The sequence below is a fragment of the Thunnus maccoyii genome, chromosome 21 (assembly GCF_910596095.1).
Source record: "Thunnus maccoyii chromosome 21, fThuMac1.1, whole genome shotgun sequence".
NCBI classification, from domain to species: domain Eukaryota; kingdom Metazoa; phylum Chordata; class Actinopteri; order Scombriformes; family Scombridae; genus Thunnus; species Thunnus maccoyii.
In genome coordinates, this window is record NC_056553.1 from 3,852,421 (window position 1) to 3,873,589 (window position 21,169).

Sequence of the window (21,169 nt, forward strand, 5' to 3'; positions counted from 1 at the left end):
TAAAATGAAAAACATATAAAGCATAAAGAAAAACAACATTTAAAAATGATGCAGACTCTGTGTTTTGTTTCCTGAAAAGACAGACGCAGCACCTTCACTGTCCTCACTGTCTCAAACTGTTAAAAACATTATTTACCACCAATTATTTTGCTTTAAACATTATTGGAATAATTGGCTCAAAACCAAAGTGACAAACTGAAAAAATGGCGGCTGCAAAAATAACTTATAGATTCATAATTACGTCTGAACGTCAGTAAACAGATTTGTGTTTGTGATTAAAGTTAAAGATGATGAAGAGAATCTGATGCACACGAGTTAAAATCTTTTTGCACAATGCACTTAAATAATCAGACCCTCGTTCAGATCTGAGGCTGCTGCGGCTGGGTTAGTAAAGGTCAGAGGTCAGAGGGGCTTGATGTTCTATTATAAGAGTCTTCAGCTAAAGCTGTTGATAATCGCAGCTAAACCGATGAACCTGATTCATGAGTGTTAAACTGCAGTATTAGGTAATGATAATGGGATGATCCAACATGTATCTGTTCTCTGACACCATGAGCTGTATTATCAGATATAACCAGCTGCATTAAGTCTCCGCCGTCACCTCTCGGCAGGAAGCAAAGGTTTACGTTTCTGTAAGGTGGTTGTCGTAACGCCTGAGTCCTTTGAGAGCTGGTTTGACTCAGATTTGAACATTTAAGTCTGGGCTGATATTAGTTTATCACAGATTGATTAGTATCAGCGTATCAGCCAAGTTGTCAAGAAACAAGAAATGTGATGACAGAAATGCCAAAGATCAGCAAGTAGGTTCAACTATGGGCCAGTTTTTTTTCCAGCGCTGCTCATTGGGTGCCCATGAATGAAAACGTAATCTGTATGTTTTCACTTTTTTAGTTTGTTTTCTTTGTATCTTTTCATTCATTGAAGAATAGATTAGTTTATATAACAGTTTTAGAGCAGATAAGTGAGGGATAATAACAGCAGCTTATGTTAATACTCATGAAATGACTCATAAACTCTATTAAAGTACAGTTTTGAGGTACTTGTACTTTTCTTGAGTATTTCCATGTGATACTACTTTATACTTCCACTCCACTACATTTCAGAGGGAAATATTGTACTTTCTACTCCACTACATTTATTTGACAGCTTTAGTTACTTTTCAGATGAAGATTTGACACAATGGATAATATAACAAGCTTTTAAAATACAACACATTGTTAAAGATGAAACCAGTGGTTTCCAACCTTTTTGGGTTTTGACGTCTTACAAAAAGCAGTGTGTAGTCGGGGTCACATTTCACATGTCTATGAGTTGTTAACAGCTCCACCAAATAGTGATTTTTCCCTCTAAACTTCTCTGTACATAACTGTATATAAAGTAGTGTAAACTAGCTCCACCTCCAGCAGCTACAACAGTAACATGCTGCTCTAACACTGATGCTTCACTATTAATAATCTAATGATGTCATATATAATAATATATCAGTCAGAGGGACCAAACCACTACTTTTACTGCAATACTTTAACTACATCAAGCTCATAATACTTATGTACTTTTACTGTAGTAGGATATTTCATGCAGAACTTTTATTTGTAATGGAGTATTTTTACATTGTTGTATTGGTACTTTTACTTAAGTCTGAATACTTTTTCTGCCACTGTTTAACTGACAGGTGATCTCTGGGAAATGCAGTTCAGTAACACAACATAAACAAACACTGAGCTATAAAGATGCTGACTAAATCTACAGGGAATGTAAATATATTGATATTAATTTACAGTTTATTATTACAAAATTAAAACACACATTTACAATTAATTTGACACTGAGAATTTTGAGGATTTGCACAGGTAGGTCTGTTTGCTTGTTTTGTTCCTTTGGTTTGATGGTTTTTTTTCTCATAATTGAGCTCAGTCTGTATTTTTATCTCCCTGCAGAGATCTGCTGATGGGAGAAGAACATGTCCAGCAGTTCTGTTGGGAGGGAGAAGACCACGATAGACGCGCTGCTCTGGACGGAGGACAAAGACTGCAGGTATCGGAGCTGTAAAGCCACGGGAGAAAGTCCTGACGCCGCCTCCTTTAAAGCACGGGACGCCTTCACTTCCCCTTCCGCCGCAATCATCTTAAACACAAACAGAAAGAACATTTTAGACATTTTAAACACCAGCAAGTGCAGCAGGAAAGTAGAAAATCCTTAAAAAGATTCTATGTTTGTATGTTTTATTTCCTGTAACACAATATGTTGGTTGGATAAGAATATTTCACTAAGAAAAATGGACAAAGGAATATTCCAAATATTAGAAACGCCTCATAACAAGGTCTAGAAAGAGGTAGTAGATGTTGAGAACGTACTTTACATACTGAGTGATGCTCTGTTCAAACTGTGAGACCAGGTATGAATTTATGAGACGCATAAAACTGGTGAAAATTGTTTCTTTTCTTCCTCATTCTGATATTCATGTTTTCATAAAAGGTCATCTTTGAACTTGTGTGCATTGCCACAAAGAATGCTTTTGTTCCTGTTATATATATATAACAAGAACAACTATATATATATATATATATATATATATATATATATATATATATATATATATATATATATATATATATATATATTAATATAGAGAAACTCATTATTTGTTTTTATGAGTGATATCAGACTTGTGCCAGTGTCTTCAACTTCTTTTCACTTCCACGGTCCTCATTCAGACTACTGATATATTCTATATTATTTTGCGTTTGCAAAGATGTTTTATGAATCACAGTCAGAGACGTGGGCTTACCTGGCCTTTATAGGATCAACACGAGAGGGAAAGTCCTCAGGATTAGTGCAAATACTCCTCATGGACAACGACGTACAGTCTGGACTGAGACTGATGGTTTAAGAAACCTGAAGTCCATTAATGGATCCTGCCACCACAATATTTGTCTTTTGAATGAGGGAGAGACCCACATGAACACTGTGAAAACTTCACAGGAAAAGACTATAAAATGGTTTAATGGGGACTTAAAATGCTTTTTGTACCATACTTTTTCATTTATATACGATTATTATGTCAGATATTAAACATGTTCAAAGTTCCAAAAAGGTGAATGTGTGTAAAAACGCTGCCTGAAAGTCAAAAGTCAGGGCTTCAACCTGCCCTGAATGCCTATTTGCAAAGTTACCTTTACTTCCTCCTCGTGATGACGTCAGATTGTTCGCACATGATCAGAAACGGCCGTTCTGTCAATTTTGTTACTAAGGTTGTTGCTAAGGTTGGTCATGTTGTCCACTCGCATATTTTGGATCGGATTCGGGCTCGAACGTGTACGGATGTATTTGAGAAGTTTATATTTCCAGTAGAGAATGAGAAAAAAAGTGAAATCCTGCTACTATAGTTTGTTTACGTAGCCTCCAGAGCCGACAGGAGCTGACCAATCAGAACAGAGTGGGCTCATCAGGAGGCGGGGCCTTAAAGAGACAGGAGCTAAAACGGCCTGTTTCAGACAGAGGCTGAACTGAGGGGCTGCATAAAGGACCAGTAGAAGATAAATAAGGAGTTTTAAACTGGAAATCATGCAAATATATTCCAGTAGAGCCCCAGAATATAAATATAGAGCTGGAAATGTGCAGAATACGTCCTCTGCTAATGAAACAGCCACAATGCCACCCACTGGTTCCTTATGACAGCCTCAAGTTTCTATTATAGTCGTGTTCAGCTGTTCACTGGTGGCTCATAAAACCACACCCATCCCTGCCCACAGCTGCACTCTGTATGCAGAAAACACAAAAACAAACAGAACCTTCCCAATATACTCTACTGCTAGACATCACATGACCTGGATAACTGAACACCTACACACACACGCGCGCGCACACACACACACACACACACACACACACACACACACACACACACACACACACACACACACACACACAGCATGTTTAATGTCTGCTTTAACCTGCAGTGACTCAAACAGATGGCAGGAGCTCAAAGCAGGTGAGGCGACAGTGAAAAACACAAGTCTATAAAACTGAAGCTGACAGGAAGCATCTGACAGACAGATTGTGTGTGTGTGTGTGTGTGTGTGTGTGTGTGTGTAGACGGGTACCTTCGCTCTGGCCCTCCTGCCAGCCTCGGCCTCTGAAGCCATGCAGCGCTGCAAGCCGACAGGGAGAGTCAGGTCTTTAAGCTCCACCCGCTCCACCAGGACCCCCCACAGTCTGGACACAGCCAACAGCGCCTCCTGGAGGACAAATCAGACATGACAAGTCGCACCAAGAACACACTACCGAGGATCAAACTGAAGCCTCAGATAGTCAAATAAATTCTGATATAATGAAATAATTATGACAGAAAAACTGAGATTGTTGAGATGTTTTGTCTCATGTGCAGAGATGTTTTTAGGATTTATGTTTCTCTAAATTTAGATCACGTTATCCTTAATTCAAAGTTCAAATTCTTATCACAACTCTACATGTGGTTAATGCACAGCAGAACAAAACTGTGTTTACTTCGCTCAATGTGCAAAATAAAAACGTAAAACATATAAAGACATAAAACATACTTCATACATATTGTTGAATTATGTGAACACATAAACTCTGTTGCTGTTTTATACATGTAAATGTATCTATTTTCCTTTATGTTATGTTTTCTTACACAGTGATATATTTATGTTTATGTGTCGTAAAAGCTGAAGATGTCAAATAAATAAATCTTGCATTTGTTTATTTCTTAATTTTTAATAAATCTCTATATTTGTTTATTTGTAAATCACTTTGAAACCTGTATTGATAAGTACCACATGAATAAAGTTATTATTATTATTACTATAATTCTTCGTACATGAATATGCTGCACCCTCTTTTTAAACTACATATGTATCATTTATGTTGTGATTTGTTGTAACTTTACCACATATTTTTAGTTTTGTATTTTACTTCATTTTTTTGTTTTTGCTTCATAAAAACCTTTTTATTTTACTTTCTCTAATTTTAGTTTAAAATCATTCTTGATTTGTCCTCTTTAAAAAAAAGTGAACCAGAGTTTTTTTTTTAAACTTTACTTTTTGAAAACACTAATAAAGATTGTTTAAAAAGAAAAGAAATAAAGTTGTAACTTGGAGAACATTTCATTATTATGCAGCAAACTGATTTATTTTTTATGCAGAGTCTTTGAGGATTCTTGAGATCAGATTTATTTTCATTATTAATCAATAAATCGTTTAGTCTATTAAATGTTAAAAAACAGTGGCACAGTTTCTCAGAGGCCACAGTGATGTCTTCAATTTACTTGTTTTGTCAGACAAACAGTCTAAAATGTTTAGATATTCAATTAACTGTCTTCTATGACAAGAAAATCTTCATATTTAAGAAGCTGGAACCACTAAACGTTTGTCATTTTGTTGCTGTTGCTGATTAATTCTCATGACGATCAACTAGTTGATTAATCAACTAATTGCTTGTAATATCTGACCTAAATTTGCATCAACCGATAATTAACAATAACATTGTTACTCTTTAATAATAACTCAAATATTAAATGTTTCTGTGTGATCATTTCACTCACCTCCATTCTCTCTGTGACGCCTCTCCTCTGTGCCAGCAGGTCTGTCAGCGTGTGTGCGCCCACCGCGGCCCTCAGGGTGGTCTGCGCCAGTGTTTGTGTGGCCTGGTAACCATTTTTAACACGTGTCACCCAGAGAGACGGGTCCACCACCCGGTAAAACACGACAGCGTCCACCTTTAACGGCACCCCGTCTGCAGTCAGGACCTGAGGAGGAAGAGGAAGGTGATGATGTGAAGAACTACTAGTCTGTAATCATAACAGAGCTGCTGCTGACCTCTTGTGGCAGGATGTTAAAGGAGACGGTCCGCAGGTCTACTGTCTGGATGACGTCCAGCCAGGGGATGATCCAGAACAGACCTGCAGAGAGAAGGTGAGATGATCCCAGCTGGACAAACAGTCATATATAAAACATTTTGACGATTAAGATCCCCCTGAAGTCAAATATGTGTTTTTCTTCTTGTTCTCTCAGTTGGATGTTGTTGTTCTCTTCTCTCTGCAGAGTGATGTACGTGCAGAGTTTGTTTTTTTCAATGAGGAAGAAGGAGTAGATTTAATTTTAAGGCAACTTAACATTTTTTTGTGGAAAAAACAAGTCAGATATAATTTATTATTCCATGCAGAGGATGTTTGAAACAAACCTGATCTTAAAGATCATACATGAATGAGTTAATCTCGGAGTTATTACTTAAAACACTTGATGTGTTCACAATGTATTTTAACATGTTACAAACAGTAATACAATCTGAATTTAAATAAAGCTGGTTTGACTTCACATGTGATATTGATGTTTTACAAATCCCTACAGTGGGTCATCAAATATACATGTAATCTATAATCTGTAATAGTCGCAGCCGAGTACTTATTTGTACTCCTTTGAATAAATAATTGCAGGTAAATGTTTATGCTCACTGGAAATAAAAACTGCATTTCCTGTAATTGAATCAAGTTTTTAAAGGTTTTATTTCTTCTATTTTAACATGATTGGATAGATAGTGATCATGTGTCGGCTGTAATTTTACTCTAACTGATATGAAAGACAAATCAACACTGTTCTGTAGAATAGAAGTCTCTTTGATGAGAAAGAAATAATCAGTACCGGGTCCTTTGGCTCGTCCTTTAACAACGCGGCCCAGTCTGAAGATGACAGCTCTCTCGTACTCCTGAACGACCTGCAGGACAGAAAAACCGCCAGACAAGATACAAAGACGGATTCAGACTGAAGGTTAAATACATTCATTTATTTCAAAAAATTATTCCAGCGGATATTAGGATTGATATCCTGGTAGGCGCTGGAATACTTTTTTTAATTTACTGTACTACAGGGCACTACTGTGCATGGCGTGTCTTCAGTTTTTTGACATTTATTTATTTTTACTAATCAATGAGTTGACCAACATAAAGTTAAAGTGAATCATTTAAGTCATTTATCAGGTAAAAAAGCCAAACATTACCTAGTTCCAGCTCTTTTATTTTGAGGATTTGCTGTGTTTTCTTGTCTTATGTGATATTAAATTGAATATCTTTGCCTTTTGGACAGTTGATTGGTTAGTTGTAGACTTTATATATAGCACAATATATGCTATATGTTTATTTAATTACTATTTATTACGTATACTGAGCATCTTAGACACAAAAAGATGAATAAAGTTCTGTCTTATTTTATTTAAAACAAGATCTCACACACCTTCACATACACCAAAGCCCTTTAAAGTAGTAGTACTTAAACAAACTATTTATCTGTCAGTACTATTTTGGAACAACTGGTTAATTGATTAGTCCATAAGATGTTATGCGAAAAGCCAATCAGAAGTTCCCACAGTCCAAAAATACATCTTTAAAATCGCTTGTTTTGTCTGAGCAACAATCCAAAACCCAAAGATATTTTTTTCAATGATACAAAACAGAGAAAAGCTGCAAATCATCTCATTTGAAAAGCTGTAACCAGATAATACTTTGCATTTTTGTTTGATAAATGAGTCTCTGTTCAAGTATTCCTCAGATCTACAGTGTCTGAGTGTTAAAGTTTGAATAGCATGTGTTGTTCAGGGTAGATGTACAAACAAACAGTGACAGAGTTATTGTCTTTATTTCCTTGCTGTGTTTGTATCAGGTCACCTTGGCACACATCCAGGCTGAGAGGGGGAAAGTGCAGAAGAAGGCCGCGGACAGCAGGGTCAGCACGGCTCCGAAAACCTCCAACACACCGCCCCTCCTTCCTCCATCTATCGGCAACAGAGGCAACAAGGTGGATGAAACAAACACAACTCCAGCTGGAGAGAAGATGCTGACGAAGTTTTACCATTAAACGACTGAACAAAATTATCGCTAATTAGAAAAACTCCCATTTTACTAACCTTTGCTGAGATTTTTAGCGCTTTCAGCATCAAATTCCTCCTGACAGACAACTCCAATTCTGTTAAGGCCGGGCATTACGCTCCCTGTGACAGCGACATTGATTATTTATCAGGCTTTAACGACTATAGTTAACAAAACTAACGAGTGTTTTCTTATTTTCAAGCCGTTATTGTTATAGTCACAGCATGGATTAGTGCAAGGCAGTCGTTCAACTATGTTTGGGTCCGCCCCCTAACTTCCCGTTTCACGTTGCCTAGCAACACATTCTTCTTCTTCTTCTTCTTCTTCTTCTTCTTCTTCTTCTTCTTCTTCTTCTTCTTCTTCTTCTTCGTCTTCTTCTTCTTCTTCTTCTCTCGGTTTACTGGCGGATCGTAAACAGCTTTAATGTGCATATCGCCACCTACTGTCGCAGAAAATGTAACATCATGTCATTTTACTTTTTTTATAGGCGACTGAGCAATGGAGCAAGTGGAGCAAATGCATCCCCATTATTTAATTAGGGGGAGCAAAGTTATGGTTTTGCTACCCCACTTTTTATCTTTTTAAAAATAACCTTATCATCATACAGTCCCCAATCTGGTGATTATATTTAAACAGCCTATATCAATGATCTTTTTTCTATTTTCAGTAACTGACAAAAATCTGACGTTCTCGGACCACCCTTTGACTTGGTTCAGTCCAACCCTTCATAACCCTTCAGAGTGACAGATAGACAGACAGGCAAAGCAGCGCTTTTCATCATGGCGCCAAAGTGTCTGAATCAACAAACAGTCAAATATTCAGCAGTGGAAAGTGACTCGTTTAGATTTCTGTAGACTACTTTGCTTTAGTTTCAGTTTTAGTCAGTATTTAGATGGAGTTATTTTTAAATATGATGACGCATCACTTCGTGCGTCGCGCTGTGCTTTTATTATTGTGATTATTATCTCACTCTTATTATATCAGCTAGTGGTGCTAATAGCTTCATCAAAACTGATCCAAATCTCATCCAAACTGTTTGTACTTTGTTGCAGTTGTCAGACTTTGAAGATGCCCTGTGAGTTTTGAGAATTGCAACCCTCAGGTTAAACATTGTTTAACCAGGTTAAATTATCCACATCAAGCCTGCAACCTACTAACATTTTAAGCTACGTAATGTTTTTTATGAATATAATTTCAAATGTGAAATTCTTCTTCTTCTTATAATCATTTCCTGTCCTGATCCACCCAATTATACACTGTTCTGATGAACTCCTGGTTTACTGAGCATCCTCAACCTAACTAATCTAGACTAGTGCAGGTGGCTGTCTTGACTTAATCCAAGAGGTTAGGTGGTGCAGAAATGCAGGGAATTTGTTTTAAATTACAATTACATGTTCGCTCCACCATTTTAATACATAATCAGGCGCCTATGACTGTACCCACTAACCTCCTGAGTGCCTTTAGCAACACAATTATGCCCCACTCTGGAAAATACAATTGGATTAAATAGAATAATATGAAATAATATAAATAGAATAATAGAATGATATAAAATGAAATCAAATTTAAAAAAACTAAAATATGTGTCCACCTAAATATTATGTATGTGTTTTCAAAAGAATTTATCGATCCACACATTTTATACCTTTATTGCTAGTTTGCCTTTCACTATAATTAATATTTATTTCCATCATTAGTGCTCTAAGAGACAGAAATATGCCATGAAAACCTATTTACAAGACAATATTGAGTAGGTTTACCTGTAAAATTGAATATCATTGACAGTTAATAAGTCAGATGTCATTTAATGGATCTTGGATCAACTGAATGAATACTTTCATATTATTAATATCCCTTTAAATCACACACACAACCCCTTACATACTGTTCGGGTCACACTTGACTCCTTTAGAAATTTTAAAGTAATAAAAACACCCTAAATTTCACGACTTTTCCTCATGTGACCCAGAATATACAAAAATGGAAATATTTCAAAATTATTTTATTTTTGTGCAGCTAGTATAAATATTAGTACATAGCGGGTGCTCCGGGTCAAATTTGACCTGCATGTATTCAAATGGATTTTAAAGTCACCAGAGGGGGTCAAATCAAGGTAAAGGGTGGTTATGTGCAATCTTGAAACTAAAGGTTGGCATGTGTGTGTATTTCTGTCATTGGGACAGTGGTGACAGAGCTCAACGAGACCATGACACTGTCATGAGAGCTGCACCATATTGCTATACTTGCCAGTGGTCCTACCCAGATGGGCATCTGCACCTGCAAACACGCCTGTACAAAATAACAAATCAAACCCCTCATCACCTAGGCAACCAACTTAGTGGTTACCCTACATACAGTAGTCCTCCCTGTAGTGGAGGGCAGCTTTCATACGAAATATAAAAAGTACCTGAGCCTCTAGTTCACCAATTTGGTGGAAGGGAAGGAGTGATTTGGTGGATGTGTCATTCAAAGATGAAAAAGGAGACAGTGAGTTGAAGAGAAATTATTAGAAGAAGAGGTCAACATAGGATATAGAAAATGGAAGAAAGGCCCTTCTGACTTTTCTCATGCAAAGGCGGCGCCACCTTCCCCACAAAGCAGCCACAGCAGCCGCAGCAACACAGTAGGCTGAAGCTTACCCTCATCAGTTTGCAGCCCCACAGTCATGTTCACAAGCGAACAAAAGAGAAGGAGATGCAACTTCTGCATAACAAAAAGGACTAAAAGTACTGTTACTTTGCAGTTTGGTTGAAATTTGCAAACCAATGCGAGTTGATTGTGCACAATTATTATTATTATTGTTATTATATTTACATACATACACATACATTTACACACATATATGCATGTATATACACAATAAAGGAATGAAAGACGAAAAATATAAAAACTCAATGAAAGAAAGAATCAAACTCACTAAAATCAGCTGTTAGGAGTTAAAGGCAGTGACAGAGTCAGCTGGACTCTGGAACAGTTACAAGACCCAGACTGGCAAACCTGAGGGGCCTGTTTAGACAGTATGGTGTGAGGAGCTCAGTTATATACTCCAGCGCCAGATCATTCAGAGCCTTGTATGTGATTAAAAGAACTTTAAAATTGATTCTAAAAGATACTGGAAGCCAATGCAGTGAAGCCAAGATTGGTGTGATGTGTGAGAATTGCTTTGTTTTGGTCAATAGTGTAGCTGCTGAACTTTGAACAGTTTGGAGCTGCTCCACAGCTTGATTGGTCAGGTAAGTAAACAAAGCATTACAGTAATTGAGACGGGAGGATATAAGAGCATGTATAATTCTCTCTGTGTTACTTAAGGACAGAACTGATCCAATTTTGGAAATATTCCTCCGTTGATAAAAACATGACCGGAATACTTTCTTAACATGTTGCTCCAGGCTCAAGTTACAGTCCAGGACAACAGCCAGACTTTTTGTAGCTGACTTTATGTTAGGAGTGAAGGGGCCAAGGAGTGGATGTATTTGTTTTGAGACATGTTCAAGGCCAATGATGGGAGTTTCTTTCTTGTCAGAGTTAAATTTGAAGAAGTTTTGCCAAAAAAAAGGGAAGGCATGTGGTTTACAGGCAGTGTTGGCTGGTGGTTTTAATGGTTTACTATGTTCTCCTGTTGTAGATAACATGAGATCGTAATATCATGTGATTGTGAATGTATTTTCTTTAAATGAACAGTGTCAAACCTTAAAAAAATCACTCTCTGAAACATTAATGAAGGATTAATCACCCATTTATTAATGACTGATAAGATATATATGGATATAAAATACCATTGTTGTTCAAAATGTGGTAACAGGGACTAAATATAAAGGGATACTTGGGCCGGGTCAAAAATGACCCGCTCCATACTATGAAGGCTCAGGATATGAACAGAAAGGGTTAAATATGTCAAATATAAACACAATGAACTAATCATAACCAAAATACATTAAAATACAATATTTATCTCTATCACAACCTACCTGAGTGGCACTGCAGCTCAACAGCTACTGTACTACAACTGCTTCTGGTATATAGTGGCCCCCTGTGGCAAATTTGTGATATTGGGCTATATAAATAACATCTTACTTGACTAAAATTAACAAGTAGTGCTACCGCTGTGACTACAACTAATACTGTGTAACTACTACCACTACTACCAGGGCTAGCCAGGAGTTTAGCGATACTGAAGTAATGATTACCCAAAAAATGTTCACCCAAAACCAAAAGTAAGGTCTCAAATTTTTAATCAAAATCAGGAGATAGAACATCTTATGCTCCAAGACATTTTTATTGCCATTGAGTGTTTGTATGCATGCTGTCTGTTATTTTCTATTTTTTTTTAATCTATTTTCTATCTGTAGAGCACTGAATTTATTTTGTATGGATTTACGTTCTTCTAATAAACCTTCTTGTACTGCTGGGACGTGTAAACCCATCAGAGGATCAATAAAGTGATATCTTATTGTGTGTTACTAATACTAAAAAGGCTGCAACTAACGATTATTTTCATTACGGATTAATCTACCAGTTATTTTCTCAATGAATCAATTGATTCTTTAGTCTATAAAACATCAAATAGAAGTGAAAAAACCCCATCATAACTTCATAGAGCCCAAAGTGATGATCCTTAAATTGCTTGTTTTATCTGACTAAACAGTCTAAAACCAAAACATATTTCATCATATATGATAAAAAAAATGCAGCAAATTGTCATATCTGCAGAAGCTGGAACCAGCAAATGTTTATTTCACTAATTGACTAATTGTTGCAGCTCTAAGGATTAAGATGAGTTTAGATGAAAGTGCTCCTGTTGCTATTTATGCTATTACTGATATTCACACAGGCTTGTTTTTCTTTCTTTTGCTCATTATTTTTTTCTCTCTCTCTCTTTCACACATACACACACTTCCTGTGAAACTATCAGGCCAGCGCTGAGGCTTTTTTTTTCTGTCACTGTTCTTTCTCACAGTGCACTCTGCTGAACACCTCAGTGTTGTTGAGTGCTGACCTCTCTTTCTGTCTGCCTCCCTCATTTTTGCAGACGTGCCCTGTTTCTTCTGCTCTCACTTCCACCAGACTTCAGGGACAATAACAACACTCAGCAGGTGCATGCTCTCTCAAGGGGATTCAGGACTGCTCCTCTTAGAAATGATCTGAGAAACAGAAGGTAGTGAGTCGTGTTTGCTGTGGTGGATGTCTGTCCATTGCAGCCTCTCCTCATCATGGCATCAGCTCTGCCGGTGTGCTACCACGGTGCTATGACGAAAAAGGAGTGTGAAGACCTGCTGGGAAAGAAGAATAAGGATGGAGCTTACCTGATCCGAGACAGCGAGACCATCCAGGGAGCCATGTGTCTGTGTGTCTAGTGAGTATTCTGCACTCTGTACTGCAAAGACCGGGCTAAAGTCCAGATAAAGAGAAGTCCAGCTTTACTGTGCCAGACTTCCCTTATCTGGACTGTTCCTTTAGTTTCTTTTTGTAATTTTACAGCTCACAATACTCCTAATGTTGTATCTTTATTAATCATACTTAGATAGTGTTAATGTTAGCACCCATATTGGTATAAGTGTTCATGTTTCTATTGTATACTGTACTATATAGTGTTAGTATTACTAGTGTTATTAGATACTCCATAATGTTTTGTTTAAAACAATAATCTAATAATAATAAGAATATTTCTGAAGAAAACTGAAATGTACTTTTTGTTTAGCAGGAAATCTGCTGTGCATTTCCTTGAAGAACTAAGATGCAAAACATTTTGCATCTTAGTTCTTCATATCACTGAGAGTATTAATATTGAAATACTTTTGTGCATCATCAAAGAACTTTTCCCATGAGCTCATTAAAGTGCGTTTAATGCGTTTAAAATGTAAGTAACCCCCAAACTGAACTATTCTTAAAATATAAATTATACAAAACTAAAATATGCTGTATATCTACTGATGACACACACATAATATTAGTAGGTAAAGATGAGTCAGTTTTTATTTTAAGCAAAGCTGACCTATAATTAATTAAACAGACATTTATAAATGTGGTGTGGTGAGATTACGTAACAGTACTGCTGGTTGCAGCTCTTCTGTTTTCATTACAGGTGTGCAGTATATATATATGAGAGACAATATACAAAGTTATCTTAATGCACCAACAACTGCAAATGTTTTAAATGTTTTTCATAGAAAAATGCAGAAAGATGCTTTCAAAAGGCAATTCCGATGAGAGGAAAAATGCCTCTGTGCACTGCCTGTTGGCATCTACATCTTATCAGACTCAAACTTAGCTTTATGGTGTTTACTCATGTTGTTCTCTCCTGACTAGATCCCTGCTTGTGTTGTATCAGCTCTCAGATGTACGTCACTTTGGATAAAAGCGTCTGCTAAATGAAATTGTAAACTGTAGCCACTGTAAAGAGGATTCAAACCAGGTGCCAGCTTATGATAATAATAAATTTTATTTATATAGCACCTTTCAAAACAGCTTTACAAAGCATTTTACAAAGGAAAAAATCAAAAGTTACAACATAGAACAGAGAATATATTATAACATATTAGAATAAAATGCCCAAAATACATTAAAATAAGATAAAAACAGTCAAAATAACGAATAAAACACATAAAACATTCTGGAACAAACTAAAACTTTCAGCTAAGATTAATAAAAGGCTTTTTTTCTTAAAGGTAAGTTTTAAGAAATGTTATGTTTTTAATAGTTTCTCACTAGGCTAAGATGTTTAACTATCAACGACTAATTCTGCTAACACCATTAATAGCTCACAGTGCAGGACTGTAAAACCAAGTCCTATAAGCTCAGCCGCTAAAAGTCTTCTCATTAATATAATTTATTGTAACAGGTCTGCAAATGTCACCTCTTGATGAACAGTTTTGTCTAAATGTGTGTATCCTGTTTATGTTTGCAGTAAACAGAAAGTGGTGTATACCTACAGACTACTTCAGGCACACACCGGACAGTATACTCTCCTGGTAAACACACACGCACACACACACACACACACACACACACACACACACACACACACAGGGTTTCAAAGCCTTTACTATACTTGAAAGTATCAAAAGGTGTCAAGCATTTTATTTAATCCACTTTATTCAATAGCGACAGCAGAGATACAGAGAGGAAATGCAGGGAGATAGGTGATTGGGGGGAGGTTGGGGATGGGGGGGTTGCAAAGGGTTCAAACTGGAACAGAACTGGGGGCGTTGAGGTTATTTGGTTTGCACCTTAACCACTCAGCTAGTAGATGGCATATATTTATTGGTATATTTTATTTAGGTGTAACATTTTACATTTTCCACATTTTGTCAAAAGTAAAAAGGGTTTTTTATATTCATACAGGCACATATTATGATGCTCAATTCTTGTTCTGTATAAATTTCTTTTTTATTGGCCTAAAAATAGTCAAATTTAAGTAAATTGAATTTAATAAGTGGTAGAAAGTACTTAAGTACAATGTTGAGGTACTTGTTCTTTACTTGAGTATTTCCATGTGATGCTACTTTATACTTCCACTCCACTACATGTCAGCGGAAAATATTGCACTTTCTACTCCACTACATTTATTTGACAGCTTTGGTTACTTTTCAGTAATGGATAATATAGCAAGCTTTTAAAATACAACACATTGTTAAAGATGAAACCAGTTTTTGGCTTTTGACGTCTTACAAAAAGCAGTGTGTAGTCGGGGTCACATTTCAGATGTCTATGAGTTGTTAACAGCTCCAAAAACTGAAAACAGATTTGTGTATCAGAACTTTGTTCTTTCTTCTTTCCTCTCCCATTAATCATCTCACGACCCCTCAGATTTATCTGCTGACCCTTTGGAGGGGCCCGACCCCTAGGTTGGGAACCACTGGACTAAACTAGCTAACTGTGTATAAAGTAGTTGAAACTAGCTCCACCTCCAGCAGCTACAACAGTAACATGCTGCTCTAACACTGATGCTTCACTATTAATAATCTAATGATGTCATATATAATAATAAATAATAATAATAATCCATCCATCCATTTTCCACCACTTATCCGGGAAAGACATTCTTCTCCCTAGCAACGCCCTCTAGCTCCTCCTGCAGGATCCCAAGGCGTTCCCAGGCCAGGAACTATATGTAATAATAATACATTTAATTTGAACTGCACTTTTCATTTATAGTGAAACTCAAAGTGCTACAGTATTCCTTCCTGAATAGGTTTTTAGGCCTTTTTTAAAAGAGTCCAAGGTCTGTGCTGCCCTTACATGGTTAGAGGAACCAAAACACTACTTTTACTTTAATACTCTAACTACATTTTGCTGATAATACTTATGTACTTTTACACAAGTGGTATTTTTCATGCAGGACTTTTACTTGTAATGGAGTATTTCTCCATTGCTGTAGTACTTTTACTGAAGGATCTTCTTTGGTTTTGTTTTTACTCCACAACACCTTACACTTCATTACTCACACACCCACACTTACACAACTGATGTTACTGTGTGAAACGCTCCATATTTGCAAATTACTGCTTCAGTTGTTTACTTTGTTATAATAAATATCTTTACTTTATTGCCATCCATTGTGTCCATTCCCATATTTGTCACGGCCTAGGAGCCGGGTTATGACACACCCCTGAATTTAATCATACTGGAATTGGCATGTATGACAACTATTATGTGAACATTTTTACTTGTAGATTGTAAACTCCCCATAGATTGCTAAAAAAAACACTGAGGACATGACATTAGTGTCTGCAATGGCAGCTACAGCCCTGCATACACTAAGACCACTAACGAAACCAAACTAATGGTCTAATACTGACTAGATTGAAATTTGTATGCAAATGAATCGTCATGAATGAAAGAATACATCTCTGCTCTTCATCTAAATGGAGGATTACTGTAATGCATTTGTCAGATCAAAAAAAAAACAAAAAAAAAAACACTCATATCTGGTAAAAATGTCAGCCGCCCCCTCATTGTATACAGATTAGACAGGATATCAGTCTGGCTGCAGCAAAAACAGTCTGAGTGTTTTTAAAGGAACATTTAATTTGAGCCATAGTGGAAACTCAGCCGCTCACTGATCATCCTCGTGTCACAGGAAACTCCTCTGACGTTGGTTTAGAGACAAACACACCGCACAGCACTTAGTGCCACTCTCACTGATATTATCTTTTATTGGGGGACACTTTTTTCCATTCCACGCAAAGCATGATGTGTCATTCATTTTAACCCTTTATGCACTTGTTTGTTTCTGTTCCTCTTTCCTATATCTCTTTGATGTTGTCAGTTTACATGTCAGTGGTGTCATCCAGTAATTCACCCTTAGTTGGTTGCAACAGCTCTTCATAAATCCAAACTTAGCCTTGTTATAACATACATGTTTACTAAGTAGAGATGTAAGCATCACTAAATCAAAACCGGTTGCACCACACAAAACTGTTAATTTTGGAAGTTATGTCACAGCTTGACATGCTAACAATGACTTCCTGTTGGTTAGCAACCAATTTAAACACAACTAAAGTGTTTATGAGATAAAACAAATTTTTTAAATTTTGATGGTGCAACCTGATTTAGTAAATCACTTGACTGAAACTCATTTACAGCCACTAACCTAAGGTGACACTGTTCAATGAACCAACTGACAAAGCTAATGTTAGCTTGCTGATATCAGACAGGTTTATATTGAAGAGTAAGAGGTATGATATGGAATATGTTCGAGGTATCTGACCTGACACTTAACATTTTTAACAGACAAAACACACTGAACCTCAAATTACAAAACTTTATGCCAAGAACATTAGACTAAATAACTAAATAACATTGGTTAGCTTAGCATAGTCGGATATTTCCCTCTCACTGTAAACTGCATGACTAATTCTTAAACACACATACAGTATTTCTCCAGGTATGCAGACAGAAATAAAACAAAGTCACACCTACACTTACAAAGGATTATCAGATTAAGAGTTAAGTTTATCTTTTGGCCCCTAAAACAATTATTTTTGGAAGTCATGTCACAGCTTGTAATGCTAACAGTGACATCCAGTTAGTTAGCAACCAATTTATACATTACTTAAGCATTTATTAGATAAGACAAATTCCTTAAATTTTGACTCTCAGTCACTAGCTGAGGAAAGACTTTGCACACAAACTTAGCGATGAATTTATGAACCGTCACACAGTCTGGCTGCTCATATTTGTGCCACTACAACATCTTTTTGTGTCTTGTAATCTACTTCAATGCTATTTTTTCTACTCCAACATGTGACATTTTCCATTTCCCACTTATATTCTTGAGGCCTGTTTTTCTACACACATATTATTGTTTCCACTTCCAACTTAATATTGTTTTTTCTCTTCTTTTCCTTCTGTAAATTTCCCTGATACATATTGTTGTTTTTGCCTTTTTCTGGTTGTTATTTTCCCCATTCTCAAATGTAGCTTTTTCCGCTACTATACATCTTTTTCTCATCTCTTACATTTTGTTTTATTTCCCTCCTCTCATAATTATGTTTCATATTGTCATTCTTTACCCTTTCCACATGTGTTCCTGCTCCTTTGATACTGAATTTTTCCCTCTCTGTGCCTTTTAGTCTCTTTACTGACCTGTTGCTGTTTTTTTTTATCCTGCAGTCAGCAGGAGGTGTGCAGGAGACATTTTTTAAGAACTTGGATGATCTCATCCGTCATTATAAGAGGAGGAATCAGGGCCTGGCAATGCACCTACGCCACTCTGTCAAAAGGAAGACGGCCATGGTGATCCGACCCCCAAGACCACCTGAAGAAGAACCTGACTATGAGAGTACGTCATATGTTCCTACCTATCTTTCTGTCTTCTTCTCTTCCTCACAGTTTAATCCCCGTTTTCTTCAACTCATTTTGTTCGACCTTTTCTCCACTTTTCTCTAGATACTCCTGATTACGTCGAAGTCTTACCTCCCTGAACTCCACAAACTGTGACATTTTAACAGTCAACGTTGAACGTCGAATATACCAAGAGAGTGCTGATGACATGTTGGGGAAAAGACTGAACTATGGATCTTAAAAAATGGACAATAGGTTCTCAGACTGGATAATTTTTGGACTACCAAAGACTTTTATCTCAAAAAATGGACATCTGCTTCCTGTAACTGCAATGACTCTCTTTTTGTTCAATTTTCTTGTAATGATTGGTCTTTTACTCTCTTGTATTAACTTTTCTGCAATTTTGCTTGTATATACTGTGATTCTGTTTAACTCATGGGCAGTTGCTATCGTATCAAAATGGAAATGATCACAAGACTCTGATAAGATACTAAAATGAGCACAAATAAGGATATACCCCAGATTCATAAGACAGTAGAATATATTTAAAAACTGTGTGTTCTCAGCTGATCATTTGAACATAATACATCCAGAATTATATGCACGTAGAAACTCTTGACCTATCAAACGAAGGCCTCGGTGCACCAAAATCTACATATTTAGGATAAGATCTTCCATCCAGTCATCCAGTTTAAGGACAGTTTCATCATTTCTCAGCAATGGCTTTATTAAAATGTCATTTGCTATCATTTACAGTCACCCGGAGCACAACGTGACTTTTGTTCTAGCGCTGAGAAACTAACCACTCTGACCACTTGCAGCTTCTAACAGAGCTTTAACAGTTAGGTCAAAACAGGAAACTAACAGAAGAGTGACACTGTACTCATGAGACATTCTCATACTTTGCTTTCCAACAGGTTTTACTGACTTTTTATTAAAGCAGCAGAAGCAATACATGGCGCAAAATGAAAGAATAAGTCTGGTGATATTCTGTATTTTTCTACTCTATCTGCTGAGCTCCAAACTCATTGGTTCCCACTGAAGACGTAAATATTTAAATGCAGCTCACAGATATATTGTTTCATGTTTAAAAAAAAAATTATAGCAAATATTACTAATCAAGTGTAAATAGTGCATTTGTTGGGGACTATATTCAGTAGTGGATGAACCCACATTTGGTGCGCTATTTCTGGCAGCAGGATGGTATGTGTGTGTGTGTGTAGGGGGGAGGATTGAGTCACTATAAACTACAGTGTGTGTGTTCATGACAATGAAGGAAAATGTTTTAATAGTGTAATAGTTTTTGGATAACAACGGAGGTCTACGGCACAGACGAATAAGATATATCACACACAATAACTGTTAGCAAAGCAGATCAATTTATTGTTTCTTCGTCTTTTTATGCTATTTTAGAAAAATCTACAATATCGCCAGCTCTATCCTTTAAGTCATTTGGGAGGTGTGGTTTATTACTGCTACTGGTAGAAAAAAAAGGTCTGTCTGACTATATTGAGCAGCAAAATACAGATTTATTCTGTTTGAAGGCCTAAATGTTTATTCCAGTGGATAATACAGAATTTAAGCCCCATGAGAAGCTGCAGTAAAAATCATCATTATTAAACATTAAAACAGTAGAGTTTAGTGCTGTACATTACAATAAATGATGTAGTAGCAGTAAATCAATCTTGTGTTCCTATTAAAAAAAACTATGCATGTTTTATATGAAATTCACAGTAACTTTAACATGAGACTTGACTTCTGCCTAGATGCTCTGTTCTTCCTTTCCTGTAAACTTTTAGTGAGCAAAGCAAAGAGAGATAACATCACATCAACTTGTCACTTCTGGGTGTCTGTCTTGTACTGATAAAACATGCACTTATGACTTTTATTTAGCCCTGTTGAGAAATCGCTCTGCAGTAACTTTTATTTTAGTTACATTTTTACTTGCTATTATTGCAGACATCTAGAATGGAGGAAATATTCTGTATCAATTGATTTTTTTTATTTTAAAGGAGGCAAAGACCTCACTTGACTTCTTCCTCACATTGTAAATATTCACACCCTCTGTAAATATTATTTTCTTCACTGGTTTTAATTGTGTTACTTTTATAATCTATTGTGGCTCCTTGTGAGTATTCTGTGCAATTAAAACTCCACAACTGAAACATGGCTTGTATGAGATTTTTTAAAATCTATTTTCGTAAGATGCATGCAGTCCAAATACTAAACCAAACTGCTCTCTGTACCATTGTCTGTACGGACAAAAACCACACATCCTGTCTGCTTTAACACCTCCTCATTTCAAGCTGCTTCGTAACTGACAGTTTTTAAACTTAAAATGCTTTTTTTTTTAACCCAAGGTAGAATAAAACCTTTTGGACATTTACTTCGTCTTTTGTGAGGTTCAGAGAATATTGCACATTTATTCATTTCTTTATTCAGTTTACATTGTGTGCAACGTCTGGCTGAACGAGTGCAGAGGACAACAACAAAGACACGTGAAAA

The 21,169-nt window shown here is 36.5% G+C and overlaps 2 protein-coding genes across 6 annotated transcripts; one reads left to right on the plus strand and one right to left on the minus strand.

The window, feature by feature from the left end:
• Positions 1–1,761: 1,761 nt before the first annotated feature.
• Positions 1,762–8,223, minus strand: zgc:112408 (uncharacterized protein LOC550260 homolog). Its single transcript, XM_042399856.1, has 7 exons — positions 7,918–8,223; positions 7,679–7,785; positions 6,660–6,732; positions 5,838–5,920; positions 5,564–5,767; positions 4,104–4,238; positions 1,762–2,124 (listed from the first exon to the last, which is right to left on the minus strand). The coding sequence occupies exons 1-7, from the start codon at positions 7,991–7,993 to the stop codon at positions 1,924–1,926; spliced, it is 879 nt and encodes a 292-aa protein (XP_042255790.1). The 5' UTR covers positions 7,994–8,223; the 3' UTR covers positions 1,762–1,923.
• si:ch73-264p11.1 (uncharacterized protein LOC100000923 homolog) lies at positions 7,742–19,924 on the plus strand. 5 transcript variants are annotated; one of them, XM_042399860.1, is made up of 7 exons: positions 8,349–8,954; positions 11,059–11,112; positions 12,909–12,972; positions 13,078–13,232; positions 14,784–14,847; positions 18,494–18,662; positions 18,770–19,924. In XM_042399860.1, exons 4-7 carry the CDS (start codon positions 13,090–13,092, stop codon positions 18,802–18,804), a joined length of 411 nt encoding a protein of 136 aa, XP_042255794.1. In that variant the 5' UTR covers positions 8,349–8,954; positions 11,059–11,112; positions 12,909–12,972; positions 13,078–13,089; the 3' UTR covers positions 18,805–19,924. The 5 variants fall into 5 exon arrangements, with proteins under 5 accessions (XP_042255793.1, XP_042255794.1, XP_042255792.1 ...); XM_042399858.1 differs by having other exon boundaries at positions 8,350–8,833; positions 8,932–8,954; positions 12,909–13,232; XM_042399861.1 differs by lacking the exon at positions 11,059–11,112 and having other exon boundaries at positions 8,808–8,954.
• The last annotated feature ends 1,245 nt before the right edge of the window (positions 19,925–21,169 follow it).

Excerpts from the sequence above, each read along its gene's own strand:
- si:ch73-264p11.1 (XM_042399859.1), top strand. The coding sequence starts at position 13,090 with ATGGCATCAGCTCTGCCGGTGTGCTACCACGGTGCTATGACGAAAAAG. Across the intron at positions 14,848-18,493 it reads CCGGACAGTATACTCTCCTG|TCAGCAGGAGGTGTGCAGGA; the intron begins GTAAACACACAC and ends TTTATCCTGCAG. Across the intron at positions 18,663-18,769 it reads AGAAGAACCTGACTATGAGA|ATACTCCTGATTACGTCGAA; the intron begins GTACGTCATATG and ends ACTTTTCTCTAG.
- zgc:112408 (XM_042399856.1), bottom strand. The coding sequence starts at position 7,993 with ATGCCCGGCCTTAACAGAATTGGAGTTGTCTGTCAGGAGGAATTTGAT. Across the intron at positions 7,786-7,917 it reads CGCTAAAAATCTCAGCAAAG|ATGGAGGAAGGAGGGGCGGT; the intron begins GTTAGTAAAATG and ends TGTTGCCGATAG. Across the intron at positions 2,125-4,103 it reads GCAGGAGGGCCAGAGCGAAG|ATGATTGCGGCGGAAGGGGA; the intron begins GTACCCGTCTAC and ends TTTGTGTTTAAG.